The 17,538-nt window shown below is 42.3% G+C and overlaps 1 protein-coding gene across 2 annotated transcripts in view; it reads left to right on the top strand.

Moving 5' to 3' along the window:
* The window catches only part of ATP8A2 (ATPase phospholipid transporting 8A2), a 1,791,179-nt gene that overhangs the window by 458,824 nt on the left and 1,314,817 nt on the right, over positions 1-17,538 (top strand). For both annotated transcript variants that reach the window (XR_013599395.1, XM_078655985.1), the window contains exons 11-12: positions 10,262-10,389; positions 17,310-17,387. Coding sequence is in view for 1 of the 2 variants with exons in the window: in XM_078655985.1 (XP_078512111.1) it covers positions 10,262-10,389; positions 17,310-17,387 (206 nt within the window). In the remaining variant the exon portion in view is untranslated. The remainder of the gene's footprint in view (positions 1-10,261; positions 10,390-17,309; positions 17,388-17,538) is intronic.

Raw genomic sequence — 17,538 nt, 5'->3', positions numbered from 1 at the left:
TCCTATGATTGTGTTACATATTAAACATCCTCAGAATGTTCTTTACACATTGCAGAGATTGGACATTGGACATCTCTCATGTAAATCCTTAGAAAAATGAGTTTTTTACGCCTGCGCCAAGTGAAATTCCATGTGCAAATGTTCTCATTTTTGCTGTTCAACACAACTTAAATTAAATTTTAATGCCAGGAGGTCATAGTATGAGTAGTAAGCTTCATGAATATTAAAAAACGATTTTAGAAGCACTTATTATTTTTTTAAAATAATATTTTTTTCATAATTAACAATAATTCCTTCTTCAATAAAACCAATCATTTTTGATAATTCCACATTAAAAGCAAGCTGCATCCCTTGCCTATCATTTTTAGACACATTCATTCACAAGCCTAAGCACAGAAGCCTAACTTAAAAATGGCAAATGATTGCGCCACATTTTTTTTTTTTAAAAGGACAATTATTTTAACATTAAAACCGAGAATATGCTTACAGAAAATACGTAAAGAGAAGAAAACCGCACTTGAAATGTCTTCCTGTGATACAAAATAATGAACCTTATTTTTGTAACCTTTTTCAAAACAGCATTCTGAAATGCAAAGGTTCACCCGTGTTTAACTGGGAAAGTCCTTACTGAGTAAACATTCCTGTCTATTCGTAATTGCTTCTTGTTGCTTACTTAGCGGCAGCAACAGCTGTTTCTTAGTGTTGAAAACGTGGGCACGGTGGCAGTCTTATTTAAAACAGCTACAAAACACACAATTTCCCTTCTGAGGCCTTTCATTCCTAGTGAATGTGAATTCTAACTTATTTTTTTTTTAAGCATTGAACAGTTTTGTACATGTGCGCAATTGCTACTCTATAAATGAAATAACAACATATAGCTATTGTAGCATATAATATGGTTCATTTCTGAATTTTATTTCATTTCTAATTAATATTAATTAACTAACGTTTTGCATAACAGACTAAAGAAAACAAAAAAGACCACAAACACATATTGAGCACATTATCAGACATATACAGAAAGGGGTGAAAACACTCAGGACGCACAATACAGCGCACTTAACAACAACATTTCATAAATAGCGCCATCGCTATTCACGTACAGAAGTTGCACTAATGGGAAAATCACATAAACATTTAAACACACATTTAACCCACAGATCAACACTCAGAACGGAAACAAAGGACAGCCCACAGACTGTACTTAAACCAAACCATTTGTAAATACTAGTTGTAAGTCATATTTACAAGAAACGCTTCTCAATAGTGTTCCGAAAGACTGCAAAAAAAGTCCAACAGACTGCTGTATGTCCAAGAAGCCAAAATACACTCAATTCACTAGCTTTGGCTGGCAGAACACCAAAAATCGACCTGCATATCTCCATTCATAAAATTGCACAGAACAAAGGATCCTTGTTTGTATTATGTCCATATTTTAATTCCCTGGGGATACAAAATCACCAAGGAAGAAATATGTTTTTATACCTAAACCTATTTAGATATTTCCTCTAAGGGAGCCGGCTAATTTAATTCACATCTCACTATGGGTACCAAAAAAGCAGCACATTCTTTGATGTGAGCTTGAAACAGGCATGCCAAGAAATATTGCAGAATATACAATATTATACCCCAAGTAGTGCTTAAAGTACTCTTCGTACGTGCACCGTTCAAATTTTATACAAAGTAGAGAAAAGTCTCCTCATTACCTGCCTACATAAATTGCAATTCGCATATACAAACCTATACAAATCCAAAGTTGGCCAACACAAATTCCAAAATTCCAAAGCTATACCAAACAAATGGTTGTCCAAATTCTAACTGCCTAGTTCTAAATGACCTAATGGTCTTTTTTTAAAATACTCATGCCAAAAAGGTTCTCAGTCAGGAGTGACATCATGTGGAGCATCAAAATCAGTAGGATCAGAAATATACTTGGCTGCAGAGACAAAGAATTCCCAGAACCACTGTGCACAGAGTACCTCCTTAGTAGAGTCGTGTCCTGTCCTCCTCAGTAGATTTCTTTCTTCTGACAAGATCACTCCCTCAGATAGCCACTTCTCTGATGAGGCCCGCGTTGGCCGCGCCATTTGTAGAAATCAAAAATCCACTTCTCAGGGGTTCCACTGATACTTAGTCCTTTTAAACCAACAAAGAAGAACTTGACACAGAAGCTGGAATATGAAAGTACATTTTTATTAACCTCAAATGAGTGAGACTACGTCACACAGAAGCCTTAGCAACTGAATGAGGCAGTCTGATAGAATGGTCTTACTTCACATCTTATATACTCTTTATCCTGCCCCAGGCATGTAAGGGAGTTGTACCAATTACATTCTTAAACAAATGGAAAATCTGGAGGGTCAGCAGGTGAGTAACCTTTGGAGTTTTAGCAGGATATGGGCAAAACATTAGAATTACATAGTTCACAAAGATTAATCTGATTTAGATGGCGCTGCAGGGCATGGCATGATTACATGTACAGTATCCCAACCGAAAAGTTAATCATTAAGAATGTCCCAAATTCAATCTCCAAAAGCCGGACAAACCTATAATTGAAAGCATAACCCATGTAATGAAGAAACATAAAAAGAAACAGTAACAGATGATGAACAAGATAAGGCATGTGCAAGGAAACTAAAAGTTAACGATGTCCTGAACATTGATTGGCAATCTCAGACAAAGATCGATCAGGGAAATTGGCTTTGCGAGGTCAGTTTCAGGTGAAGAGGTCAGTTTCTTACAGTTCATTTCAGAGTCAAAAAGAGACCTTAGTTAATGTATACATGAACTAAGAAGGCCAGGCCACTTTATTCCCCAGGCTACCTTCACAGGCCTACGTGAGGGCAACACAAAATGGTGGCACAGAACAAAATGGAGTCAGACTCGAGAATTACAGAACCTCAACTTCCTGAAGTGCCCATGTGCAGGGGAGAGAGAGACATGCTCGGTGATGGACTCACTAGTAGACTGCAGATTACAAGCTCTTTGTAGGGCCCACTAACCCTCCTTTCCATAGGATCTTCCCTCTTGTAAAGTACTAGGTGACACATACATCTAGCAGACACATAGGGCCTGATTATGACTTTTGGCGGTGCAGGAGCGGGTGGTACACCACTGCTGTGCTCCTACACTGCTGAAGGGCAGGTGGCCTGTGACCCCGCAATGGGACTGCACAACTAGATTCCTGCATGGCTTAGACTCGAAAGCCAATTCAGTGCAGGAACAGAGGTGCATGCACATAAGGAGGCACATAATTTGCTCCCCTAGATGCAATCCCTGTGGAGTGAAGGGATAGCGGACCCTGTAGGGCCCCCTTTGTTTCCGCTCTGCCACGGTGTTCATGGAGTAGGAACCTCCATGACACCGCCAGCGAGGAGGAAACTCGTAATGTGCTTGGCGGGACCGCGGAGGTCCCGCCAACCATTTTGGTGCCTCTACATCACCATGCCACCACTATGGAATGATGGTTCCCTGGTGGCGGTCCAACCACCCAACTCATAATGGGGCAGTCAGACCGCCAGTGCAGGGGTGGTGGACTGCCACCGCTGCGCCATAATGAGTCTGGCAGTCCTCAACCACCAGACTCGTAACCAGGTCCATAGTGACAACCTTATATAATACAATACAAATGGAAGCTCCACTAAAGCAACCCAAGGCCTGAATACACTGGGAGAGGATTCTGGGGACACAGCTCATGGACAAGGAATGGAAATGTTACTGTGAACAAATGGGAGATTTGTCCCGAAACGGCAGACTCTGTCTTATCCATTTTAAGTTCCTGCACCAGCTATTTCACACCCTCCTGGGAATGTTAAGATTATTATTATTATTATTATTATTATTATTATTATTATTTATTTTTGTAGAGCGCGTAGTCACCCGGAGGTATCCCAGCGCTAACAGATCCTAACTCCTAAGTTCAGTGGGACAAGGGAGGGAAAGAGGGGAAGAGATTCACTGGGGAAAAAGGTGGGTTTTGAGCTGTTTCCTGAAGCGGAGGTATTGAGGTTCAAGTCGCAGGGCCAGGGGAAGTGAGTTCCAGAGTCGTGCGGTATGGACTGAGAAACGTCTTCCTCCTGACCGGGCTTTCTTGAATCTGGGGGTAACAATGAGGTTTTCTGTGTTAGAACGGAGGGGTCTTAAGGGTTTGTAGGCTATGATAAATTTCTTGAGAACAGGGGGGCCTTGATTTTGTCGTAGTTTGTGTGCTAGACACAGGGCCTTAAATTTGACCCGCTCTCTTATAGGGAGCCAGTGGAGGAGTTTTATGGCCGGTTTGGCCGAGGCTCTGGCAGGGGTGTTAGTGAGAATTCGGGCCGCGGTGTTCTGAATTCTCTGAAGTTTATTCAGAGTCACCTCGGGGGCGCCCAAGTATATCACGTTGCTATAATCCAGCCTCGAGATTATTAGGCCTTGGATTAGCAACTTTTGGGAGTTAGTGGGCAGGAGGGGGAGGACTTTCCTCAATGACTTCAAAAGTCCGAAACAAGTCCCAGCCACTTTCTTTGCCTGCACGGTGAACGAGAGGTCGGAGTCAAGCCACACTCCCAGACTCTTTACTTCCTCTTTAGGTTCGGGGAGAGGACCCAGATGGGCCGGCCAGATGTTCGGGGAAAGTGTGAGTCCTTTCGGGCCGAGAAGTAGAACCTCCGTTTTTGACCCATTTAGTTTTAGGGCAGAGGTGTTCATCCAGTGATGGACCTGCACAAGGCAGTTAAACAGATCTGCTGGTTGTTGTCTGGGGTGAGATAGTGATACAACTAATTGTGTGTCGTCGGCATAACTGACGACGCTCACTCTGAATGGGATAATGACCTCCTCCAATGTGGACATATAGATATTAAATAATGTGGGGCTCAGGGGTGGCTGACTCTTATTGCAGTCGCAGTGGGATCCCGGCAGTGGACTTCATGCACTTGGCTTGGTACTGCCCAGCTTTCGGACATGACTGGTGTGCCAAAAACTGCTCTTCTAAGGTGTACCTAGATGTTCCAAAGGAATTCCGGTGCTTAACTTCAGTTTTAGTATTGATGGCTAAGCGTCAGGTGGCCTGCATTTGAGGTAGGCACCGAGTGTCCAGGGTGAATAAATGGCTGACAAACATGGTATACTGTAGTGCCCAGCTGGAACTATACTACACCACGATTCCATTGGCTGTTGGCTAAAGGACTTTTGGTGCCTGCTGCAGATATTCCTACTGACCACTGGGGTGCAGGGTGCAGAGTCTGTAACAGGCCCAGGCCCAGGCTGTCATCTGCACTTGATAAGCTGTTTCCACCTTGACTGGTATCCTCCTGATGTGCCGGCCACACCCCATGTGCTTATGTGTTGATGTCTCTGAGCACTGTCTGTACATGTGGCCCTTTCTGACATTTGTCTTGTGCTGTACCTAAATGCCTGTCATTGAACTTTATTTTAGCAGACGTCCTCCCCGTCAAAGATTATCTCATTGTTAATGTGTTGCTTTTTTATTTTTCCTTCCTTATTGTTTGGTTCATGAAATATCACCGCTAGTGGCGGGTTTTCATTATGCTGTATGTTTTCCATTTACTCCAATAAAAACAAAGCAAAAAACACATACACATTGGCAAAACAATTTAGAAACCACTCGTTCACACCCCCGAGAACTTTACATTCCTACTAAGGGCGCTGTGTCCCAAATCTCAGATAGGCACTTTTGCCCAAAATGCATTAGAACCACTCTTATTCTGCACGCAGAACACACTTGAAGCCCTCTCACATGCATTGCATTCCTGAACACTCGACACACGTTTAATAAACATATCCCAAATCATTTTACAGCATTCCTCCTTGACGTGGAATTACCAATAATAAAGATGACACCCGCTTGTGAAATTAAGAGTAATTTGGAAGAAACAGTACTACCATGAGAGCAGATTTAGTAAGCACAAGCGCTGCTGTTTATGTTCAGTTGCATTTAGTGCTATTTAATTAGTGCAAAATGCATCCTTGCATCTTAATTTGGACACAGGGATGCATTTTGCACTCAGAAAATAGCACTAAATGCTGGGAGCAAGCTGCGGAAAAATCCTGCCCAAGTGCTTATTTAACAAGTGCGAACGGCTGCTCGTGCTCACTATTCATGTTCTGTTGCATTTAGTGCTATTTCTAATTGCAAAATGCATCCTTGAATCCATTGTGGATGCACAGGGCTTTTCTGCTGAGACCAAAAAACCTCTAAATGTAGAATTACTCTTCTAACGCAATTCTGTGTAATCCCTCAGATTTTGGGGGTAATTCTGTGTGATTACGCTACACAAAAATATGCAAGTTGCGCCCACCCCTACAAGACGTTCACCAGGCAGGGGTTTCGCAGACTCCATTATCCTGCAGGCTGTATCTGCCATTTTAGTGTTTTCATGGCCCCATTGGGTGCCACTAGACATGCTGTGCACCCTTCAGATACCATGACATGAATAAAGTGGCTGTCAGGACTAACCTACATATATAGTTGTTGATCTCCACTCAATTACTGTCCAGGTCCCATTAGATTAATGTACCTGCTGCAGAGATCTGTGTACCCCGGTGAAAAAGTCTTTCACTCTCATTAAGGTAGCTAGGTGGGTTAATGAACCTCTTGTAGCAATCTATCTTTAAATTGCATGCCACGCATGTCAATACCAGTTCCCCTTTAGGGCTAAAGCTTCTCACCCTTTCGAAATGGATGAAACCAGCACTAAAAGTAGAATAAACTGTTTTTATTCATAGTTTGATATAATTTATACCATGTCACAAAATCTTCTGGCAGGCGAGGAACAAGAAGGCTCTGTCTCTCATGAAGGCATCGCCCCTCTCAACCCCTACATGTCTCATTCTTGTTTTCACCTATTATTTTGGTGTGCCGTCACGCGCCAGATCCAAGCCGCAAAGCCATATGGATATAAATCGAAACAATCGAAGAACCAGAATCCAAGCCAGGTAGTGAGTGGTAATCCTTTATTCCATTTCTTCAGACATTTAAAACTGTGAGCAGAGGCAGTGATTCCCATGTTTTCAAGAGCACAGAAATGGCCATCCAGACTTGTTTCAGTAGCATGTCGGAATACAGTTCCGTGCAGATATTCTCCCAATGCATTTCAGGCCAAAGGCCTTTCGTCAGGTTATAAAAAAAGACCCATCAGCAGCCATCAAAGAATACATAACCAAAGACATGAATATGCCATTAGCAAAATGAGACCTGCAAATCATGAAATGAGTGCTTAGGAACCACCCCCAATGCATTCTGCAAATGACCTATTTTGCTAATGGCATATTCATGTCTTTGGTTACGTAATCGTAGTTGCCCCTGCTAACTGGCTGTATCCCTTTCGGTCTGGGCCAGTTTCTTGCCAATAATCGAGCATTTACAAAGTGCATTTCATTATTCCACATGAGAATAAGCCATAATGCTGGTAAGGATTTTCAGGTTTGTGAGGATAGTAAATTATCTCCCTTTTCAAAGTGGATCCTGATGGGTGATGGTAAAGGTAATTGTCCTCAATGGTTGTGAAGTCGCTGGAGCTTGTCAAGGCCATGATTGCTACTTTTTCATCACAAACGTGTATGCACTTTAGTAGATCTTGAGGTTCTTCATGAAGCAGGCTTGCTCCATCTACTCAGTGTGTTCAATTTGGGCAGATCGCTGGATCATTTTGTTGATTTCCAATGTGATGCAAAATGTTTTGTATGTAGGCTTTTATATTTTGACACTCAGCAAACCTGGGCAGTCCTCATTTCTTAATGTAGTTCTGTTTTATTCTGTTCTGAATGTCTTTGTTTCAGCATAACTTTATTTTAAATAATTCCTCTAATACCAAGATGTTGCTTATGTGATGGTGTTCTTATAAATGCTCATCCAACTTCTTCTCCAAGACTTTATCTTTGATACCTAGCTCTGGAACTTCCTTCTGTCGTTCCTGGAGGCACGTTTTCAGAGGGAGCTCTGCACTACAAAGGAATTTCCTCTGTTTGTGATGCATGGAGATGTGGACTGCACTGAGATCTCCTTATATTAAGTAACCCAAACGCTGTGTTGCAGGCTAGAGAGGTGACCCGTTGACCATCAAACATGCAGATTCCTTGGGTGATGTGCCCAAGCCAATGGGAGAGGGGTGGGGGAGGGAGTGGCAACTGCATCTAGGTGAGTCTCTCTCCTTCCTTACATATGAGTGCCCCATCACCAATCCAAAAGTCACTAGGAGTGGCAATAGAGTAATCAATTTAAATAATATATGGCACTGTATCTCCGCCTAGAACAGAGACATGCAAATATTGCCGTGATCTAGCGCTGGGAAGCCTGTTTCTGAGTAGCAATGTGCTTTATAAAAATCGGTAATATAACCTCTTTGTAGTGAATGATGGGTTATTGAATACTCAATGAGCAGGACAGGACTCCCTTTCATTTAGTATTCAATATCCAAGCAACTTTTGTCCTTTATTTTAGCAGCACTAAGGCCCCTACCTGGAAGGGGCCAATAAGCAAACTAGAGGGCTGGGAGCAAGCAATGATGGGCTGAGGACAGAGAGTAAGAGAGGCAGGAGAGCAGATGTTGAGGACCTCCCACTTCAAAATGTGCAATCTCCCAGATGGTTCATCCTATTGTTCACCTAGTGCCCAAAAGTAGACTAGAGAAGACTGTCCCACCGGCTTTTGGGCTGCATATACTTGTGGCAGCTGGGGCATGCTCTGTCCTTAGATGTCCATCACATGTGCCAGCTTCACTTTGTACTTGCCCGGAGATCAGACAGTTTGATATCCAAGAAGCTTAACACCTCATTCAGCTGACGTTTCAACATGCTTTCTATATTTTCAAAGTGCTTTTTATACACAATGGTGAAGAAGCAGTAGCCGCCACTAAGGGTCTGATTTTGAGTTTGGAGAACAGGGTACTCCATCACAAATGTGTACCTTGTCAACTAAACCCTTGGTCTGCCTGCCTCATTTAGAGGTGTTCAGGCCTTATGTTTTCTGTCAACTGAGCCCCAATTGGTTCTGTTGATAAAAAACAATGCACTTCCCACCCAATTTAGGGTAAACTGTGTAATTTCTTTTTATTTCCTGTTCACCACTGCCAGGAGAACCTGGTGGTGAGGGATAGAAAAGAAATTGCCACCACACCCTCCAAGAAAGCCTCCAGAGTGTGAAGGGCATTATTTTCTCTGTTTTTCTGAAACAAACTACTGCGTTTATGAAAAATAAAAACATTTGAAAAGTTTGGTGAGTGGTCATTAAAATAGATGTCTGATGTCCTCCAACGTTTTGTACTTTGAATGAACTACTGTTACTGTGGTTACTTTTGATGAATAGGTGGAGGTAATGTCCTCCACCACTCTGATGGACTTTACTCCGGTCGCCAAACCATAACTCAGGCCCTAAGTTAGGAGTCACAGTTATCTTGACCCATGCAATGCTGAAATCTGAGGATTTTAGTGGTACTGAAGCAATCGCACCACTTAATAAATGAAAATCTCAACATACTGTAAATATCCTTTTCCTCAAGAAACCACAGTCGGAAAGTGAGCCATACTATCCCAGCAGCCCACTGTGCATGAAGTCAAGCTGCATGACGTTGGTGCACTCCTGTTGAATAGCCCTTCCTTCTGAGGTTCTGAACTGTACCTGCCCATTGGAGTTTGAGGATGTGCTCTGTGCTGCCACTTGTCTGAGCACCAGAACTGGCCTGGGGCAGTGTGGTCTGTTCAAACCCTAAAACGGTCTTGCATTGGCAGAATCTGGTTCCTGCTGCTTCCTCTGATTTGAGTCCGCACACCTGCAGCTGCTGCGGACTCCTTGTCAAAGTTTTCTGTCATGGAGACCCTCAGACCCCCAGTATTGAAAAGCCGAACCTGTGACCTATTTACTGTTCGGTGCAATCCACTTAAAAATTCTTGAAAAACACTTAGAAAGGGACCTGGTTTCACTAGAGTTAATTACATATGTAATGATGAGAAATAGATAAATAAGGATAAGTGTGTATACTCTTTTTGGTGACTCTGCAGAAGTAATGGGTCTGGTGAATTTTGTGGGCAAGGTAAGTGATTTTTGTTTTGTCACGGGGTGTCTTTTTGTTCTTTTAAAGGTGGGCGCACATGGTATCATTCATTCCTGGGGCAGGGGAGGAGTGTGAGGAGGTAGTGTAGTCACCACAGAAACATTTTAGGTGGGTTTGTTTTCTTTTGTGACTAAATTCCACAAGCCTTCTATTATTGCATGTGACTTTCTGACAAAAGCCATAATATATACTCTATCATTTCCCAACAGAAGCAATATCTACCAATTTTGGATACAATCTATTAACATTCATCATCTTGTACAACAACCTCATTCCCATCAGTCTGCTGGTCACACTGGAAGTGGTGAAATTTACTCAGGCTCTTTTTATAAACTGGGTAAGTAAAAATGTACATAATGTGAAGAAACACCCTTTTGTGTTTGAATTCTGCTTACTATGAGCTCTGTGTATTGCTCCAATCTTAACGTGCATGAACACATGTGAGCAAATGTTTATGATTTATGTTGTCAGATTTATGCAGGAAATATTAGGTGACATTGCATTTATATAGTTCATGGTTTTTACACTGATGCTCAGCTCCACTAAGCTCTGCCCCAAGTCCATTGTGTTTTTTCTCTCAGTATTATAGAACGCTAAAGTGCCTCTGCTTAGCATACATTGTAATGTGATTGAGCTAAGAAGTAATACATTTGAAAATGTTAACAGGCTAACATGAGCTGTGATTTTTACTCATGCCTCGGAGTACTGAACTTAGGGCATGAACTAGAGTTTGACGGAGGGGGTTACTCTATCACAAACATGGCGGATATCCTGTCCGCTGTATTACAATCCCATATAGGCTATGGGGATCCTAATACGGTGGACGAGAAATCCGTCACATTTGTGATGGAGCATCCCATCTGCCAAACTCTAAATCTGGCCCTTAATTTGTAGTTGGGTCATGGCCATGTGTGGACACGCCTGGCCTGGGCGCTCTACCTTGTTGCTACAGGGCTTATATCACCCAGTGTTGCACTGTAAAAAAATAGCACTTATGAAGTAAATCCCCCAGAAGAAAATCTGCAGGGCAGCAATCTGGTAATCCATGTGTATGTTCAGCAGACTTTCTTGCAAATAATTCAAAGTGCCTTCTGTCTCCCAAATAGGAAAGCCATCCCCAAACACCTTGTTGTTAAGTAGTAGACAATGTAATGCATAATGTGCACTGTTACATGTTGAGCAATGGAATTTTACTGGCCTAATACTAATGGTCCACCAGCATGGTTAACCTTTTCAAATTAATTTGAAGCCAACTTACTCTTTCTAATTATGACTATTTGTGGTGTTCACATATTACTCCCCCATATAGATTTCCTCCAAGACATTTCACCAGTCTTCCATGCCAGTAAAGCTACTAAGTTTTAAGGAATTAGATCTCTGTTGACTTGAAAGACTAGCTTCCAAGTTTTAAAAAGAGCTCAAAGGTTTTTCTGGACAGTGGAACTTTTTCGGAGTCTGCCACTTGTGTAAGGATTCTCAGGATAAGTAACTGTCTCCCGAAGAGTCATTTCCTCTACTGTTATGCCTGACAATCATCTGCTGAAACCACTTGCGGATATTTCTACCAATATGGACCAAATAACCAGTTGTGCGGAATGGAATTTTAATCTGTGGAAATACCAGACATGATTTTACTGGCTTTAAAATCCAGCAGTTAAAATTCCTTTCTGAGAGCCTGCAGTACATCTGGTTCTCGACCCCCACCTGACACTCGGCTAAGTTCGGAGAGCATATAATTGTGCCCCGCCAGGTAACACCTCCCCTTCCATCACCACCAATGTCCTCCTCTCCTCCTTCCACTCCCTGCCGGGTCTCCATGCATACATTTCCGACTTGCATGTAGCTGGGGGTAAATGTGTATATTAAGCCCCTCAGAATTGGTAGTTGCATATAGAATTCCACCCTGTAAATCTGGGTTGACATATTATTATGAGCGGAAATACCTGTAATAGTAATGGTAATTTTCAAACTGAAATGTCAGTATTTATTTCCTCCTCACTTTTATTCAGGACCTTAATAGCAGCACTAGAAACAGAGACCTACTGTAGGAAATTGGGTTACTGGTGAAGGAGGTGAAACCCTACTCAAGCAGCAACTACAATTCCTGTCCGGGGAAAGTCGCAAGCAATCCCAGATAACCCTGTCCTTAACCCTCTGGTAGCTTGGCACCAGTGCTTATTTTGTGAAAGAAAGTGTGCTGGTGCTCGAAGCTCTGGTCAGAAGCCAGCAGCCTGTACAATTAAACGTCAGCCCGCCAAATACCAAGGCTGGCATTCTTTAATCCGCTACCAGACACTCCCTTTTTCTCATTCTTGCAGGTTCCTGCTTTCTGTTTGTGACAGTATGCTGTCTTTTATTTACTCTGTCCTTCCGATCTGTGTGTTTCAACCTCTCTTGTACTGTGGTTATCTAGTCAGGCCAAACCAGGGCAAAGCCAGAAGTTCAGGCTGATTGCGATGGAGCACGAGCCAGATAAAGTGACCCAGTTAGGCCAGCTGAACAAAAGTACCATAAATCCTGGTTGCGGAGAGTCAAAAGATACCGCGTCGAAGATGCGTCGAGCGGCAGCAGTTTTGACAAGCTGGAAGGCTGCCATGCGAAGTCCTACGACAAGGATGTGTCGCATAGTGGTAGTTCTGAAGAGCTGAGTGCCTCTGATGTGAGGTCCCAAGGTGCTGCGTGGAGATGTGTTGAACTGTGCGAGTCCTACTCAAGTCCACAGTTGGGCTGCCACATTCAGGCCCACTTCCAAGGATCCAGCACTGGGGTGGCCCCACTCGTGGTGGGGTTGGCACACTCACAGCAGGCATAGGTTGCAAGGTGGTTGGAGTCTTTTCTATCCCTGGAGCTCTGATCAGGAGGCCAGCCAACTAGTCATTGGAGTCACTCTGGTGGTCCTGGGTTCAAGATGCAGGTCAAGTCCTTCTCACTCAGGCAGCAGGGCTACAGAGTAGCAGGCTTTCTCGCAGCATAGCAGTTCTTCTGAGTCTTCCCGAGGTTCAGAGAAACATCAAAGAGTTATAAATATTTATACAAAGTGCCAGATTAGAAGTAAGAGAAGATTCTGGAGGTTTCCATGATCAGAGGTGTTCGGAATTTTCTGTCTCTCTGCTGCCTTGGCCCCAGCCTGTCTCGAGGCATAAAAGACTAGGATGAAACACTTTTTGGGTGTGCTGAGGCAGAGCTTTTGTGACCTGAAGGCATCAGAGCGCTTTACATGAGCACCAGTTGAGTTACACAAGGACACATTCATTTTTTTGTAGGCACGGGGAGATTAGTGATTTGCCCAGAATCACGGGATGTTGAGCATCATTGCAGAGACTCGAACCTGGTTCCCCAGATTAGACATCAACCGTCCTACCCATTAGACCACATCCTCTGTGGTAGGTGGCAGCTACGCCCCCCCTCCCCCCAGTCAAGTCAGAGATGGCTCTCCCTGCCAACACATCTTCCCCCTTTGTCTCACTATCTGTGAGAAATATACAAACACCAGTTGCCATCGGCACCTACTCATGTGACCTAGGATACAGGTACCAAATGTTTGAGACAAGAAAATGCCAACATTCTAAAAGTGGAATTTTTAGAATTGCGACTTAAAATTCGACTTTATCATTAAAGAGGGTTTTAAATTACAATCCTTCAGACACCAAAATTGACATTCCTACTTGCTCCCAGTTGAAAGTTATCACTTATTAAATGTAATATGGTAACCCAAAATTATCCTATTGGAGAGGTTTGCCTTGTAGGAGTGAAAAACTAATTTAAGAGTTTGTCACTACTATTACATTTAAAACTTAAAAGTATGTGCCCGACCTTTGAAACACACTGCACTGTGCCCTATGGGCTGTTTAGGGTCTACCTTAGGGGTGACATATGTGTACTATAAAGCAAGGTTTAGGCATGCGAAAGATTATGTTTAGCCAGGTCGAAATGGCAGTTTAAAACTACACACAAAGGCTGTAATGACAGATCTGAGACATGTTTAAAGGGCTACTTATGTCGGTGGCACAAAGAGTGGTGCAGCACTGCTAGTAACACTTAATTTACAGGGCATGGGTGCATGTTATACCACTTTACTAGAGACTTACAAGTAAATTAAATGTGCCAATTTGGTGTACACCAATTTTATCATGTTTAATGAAAAAAGTACAAGCCCTTTAGCACTGGCTAGCAGTGGTAAAGTGTGCATAGTCCCAATAGCCAACCAAAACAGATTCAGAACACAGGAGGGTGAAGGCAAATAGTTGGGAGATACCTTGCAGAAATAGCCAGGCCCAACCTACACTAGTTAACAAGTCTGGAGCAAGATCACATCTGGCCTATTCCTTTATATGCGCAACATCTGAAAAGTAGCCATCAATCACTTTGATCTTTGTTTTATGGCAGTATGTTTTTGTTTTTAGCTATACACAATTATCAAGCATTTGCTGAAGTTCATCCTAATCTTTAGCTGTAACAAACAAGGTGATAGATGGATTTCCTGAATTAATCTTAGCCACTGGTCAGCTGCATTCCAGTTTATTGTTTTTTGTGCACCATGCCACTCTACACAGAAGCTCGCCTTATGCATATTAGGACAGACCTTGCTTCTTGTGGGAACTATCCAGCCCTAACTGCCACATGATGCTTCCTCCAAAAGGGAACTCAAGCAGCACCAGAACTGTTTAGGCCTATTTAGGCTAAGTGAGTAGGGTGCACCTTGAGCTCGGGCCCAGTCTGAGCTTATCTATTGCACTTAGGGCATATACTGCAAAAACAAGTTGAAAGATAGAATGCTTGAATTAATCTCAGCCACTGGCAGTCGCTCGGGCTGTGTTCCATTGCATAATTTTTCAATTACCATGCCACTCAAGACATAGGATCACCTTAATGTGCAAATCAGTACTGACCCTGGTCCTCAAGGCAACAGTCCACTCCAAATTGCCATTTGAGATCTGACCAGAAGGGGACACAAACAACCTTTGACCTGTTTCGGCCTATATGCGCCTCATCAGCAGGGTGTAGTGTTAATGCCAGCCTCTTCTGCACCTCTAAGACCCCCTTTGCCCCTAAAGTCATTAAATTCCTCTCACCATCTGTCATATTCAATTGCTCTGGTATTTACCATTACTGCTTCATAACTACTGCTGTGATCCCAGTACTAAAAGACAATTTACTGATCTTTAAATACCTCCTCACTTTCTGACCTCCATGTTCATCTCCTTGATCTCTTCACCATTCTGCAATTCATACTCCTGACAAATCTGTCTGTCTTGGGTAATACTGAGCATCACTTCCCTATCAACTGTCCAACCTTGCGTCTGTTTCCTGTTCACTGTTATGGTGCTCCTTCAACTCCATATATACTTTTTTAACAGTGACTTTCTCCTACACCCTTTCTCACATCAACTCATCATGTGCACTCTCTCATAACACCTTTTTGGAGATGACACTCCAATCTTTTCTTCCTATCGCTTTCTGAAAGACACATTCCCAACTCAGCACAAACTTTACTCCTCTACTGCACCTTTCCTCTAACCTACAGACTCCCTAAAATGTGCTTCAATACCTAGACACCTTGTGGTCCTCTTCAGCCCATCATGAAGATTGAAGCCTTCATTACAAACCGAGCCACCTCGGTACTCTTCCAGTTACTGAAGGTACATAAGATCCTCTCACTTAAATAATTCAGAACAGACAAAACAATCATCAACTCACTAGTATTTAGCAGAGTGGGCAACTGTAAAAGTCTGCTTGTAGATGTCTCCAATTACCCTTATTCACCTCTAGAGAAGGTTCTAAACTTTGCTACCCATACGCTGTTCAACATACCTACTCCAGTCTCACCTCAGCAAAATGTAGCAAAGCCAGCTGGGTCTGTGCCATCAAAGGCTCATATACAAACCACTAACACATATGTTTAAATAATTAAATGACAGTCCCCCTAACAATCTCTTTGACACCTCATCATGCGAAACAGCACCTTGGAAACTAGGATCTACTAATAACAACCTCGTACCAACTCCAAATCCACCCTACCTGGCTTTCTGCCATGTACATTGCAGGCCACACTGAAAACACCCTTACACCCAACATTCAGCCATTTGCTTTCTCTAGGAGTTCACAATCGTGCTGAAAAGTCATCTGCTGCATCTTGAAGTACATGAATGATACCGTGATCTAAGAATGTACAGTTTAATGCCTTTGTTTCATTAACCACTAGATGTGTTTGTCCCCTGCCAATCATACTCCTACATCGGCTCAATTAATCAAAATGTAACTGTTACTTCATGTACCAGAGTTAAACATCACACTGCTATTGCCTATGTACCATCAATGTTTAAAATAGGAATACATTAAACAAGCTGTGCCTCTGTTTATATTTATGTGTACAGTTAAACAACGTTAAGTACTGAGCTCGATCAATATCTATCTGCAACTCATTCCTACCCATCTTTATTTGTCCATCCCCATCAATAACAAAAACATGTGAGCTGATTTCAAAATTGAAATGAGGCTATATCCCCTCAAATACTTCTGACACCTGTTAAACATCCACAAACTCCACACCTAATTTAGCTTCCACAGTGTCAAGCCCATGAGGAATTCTCTTGTTGGAGAGGCCAGCTGTTTATGACCTCTATAATGTTCAACATTTAATGATTCATCTCTAACCTCTCCACACTCTATGGACAGGATCCCATATATTATGTATTTATTTATTTATTTATCTATTTTTTATGTATTAGCATCCTACAATAATATAGATTATACTAAGTATTCCAGTGGTACTTATAAAAATAAAACCTACTCAGAATGGTTTACAAATTGTGCCAGGAATCCCTGTGCAAGTACCTCTTTCTAGAATTCAACTACCTCATTGTACATGCTCTTACCTTGTAAAAAACACCAACATCTGTAGGCTTGGCCATTCCAATCTATGACAATCTCAACCCCTCCACCACTCAATGCAACATTAAATGTTAACATTTGCCAAAAGTTTGAGCATCTATAAAATAGGTCTCATGCACCGCCTTCTTGAACTGAATGACTTTTTGCAATCGCCCATGGGCAATGTCCCTTGCACCAAATGCATCGCCAACTTTTCCTTCACTCTAATACGAAAAGTTTGATGTAACCTCTGTAATTATCTTGTAAATTCTGTTTTGCCGTTATCATCCATCGCTAGTTGCCACTGTTCTACTTATGTCATCCCTGTAAAGAATTTGATTTAGAGATGCTCAGCAAATATGTAATGTATCTTAATGTTTCCTTCAGGACAGAGATATGTACTATGCTGAAACGGATACTCCAGCCATGGCCAGAACCTCAAACCTAAATGAAGAACTTGGGCAGGTAAGAATGTGCCTTAGACAATACTCATGTGATGTCTCATTGAAAATGTGCGTATGTATAAAAAGCTAGTATGTCATCTAATACTTCATACATTATTTTGTCACATTTCAGGTGTTTAGTTGTTGAATGCAGCATATACACCTATATTAAT

This window comes from Lissotriton helveticus, chromosome 8, assembly GCF_964261635.1.
Source record: "Lissotriton helveticus chromosome 8, aLisHel1.1, whole genome shotgun sequence".
Lineage (NCBI taxonomy): Eukaryota > Metazoa > Chordata > Amphibia > Caudata > Salamandridae > Lissotriton > Lissotriton helveticus.
This window is presented reverse-complemented; position numbering and strand designations above follow the sequence as displayed.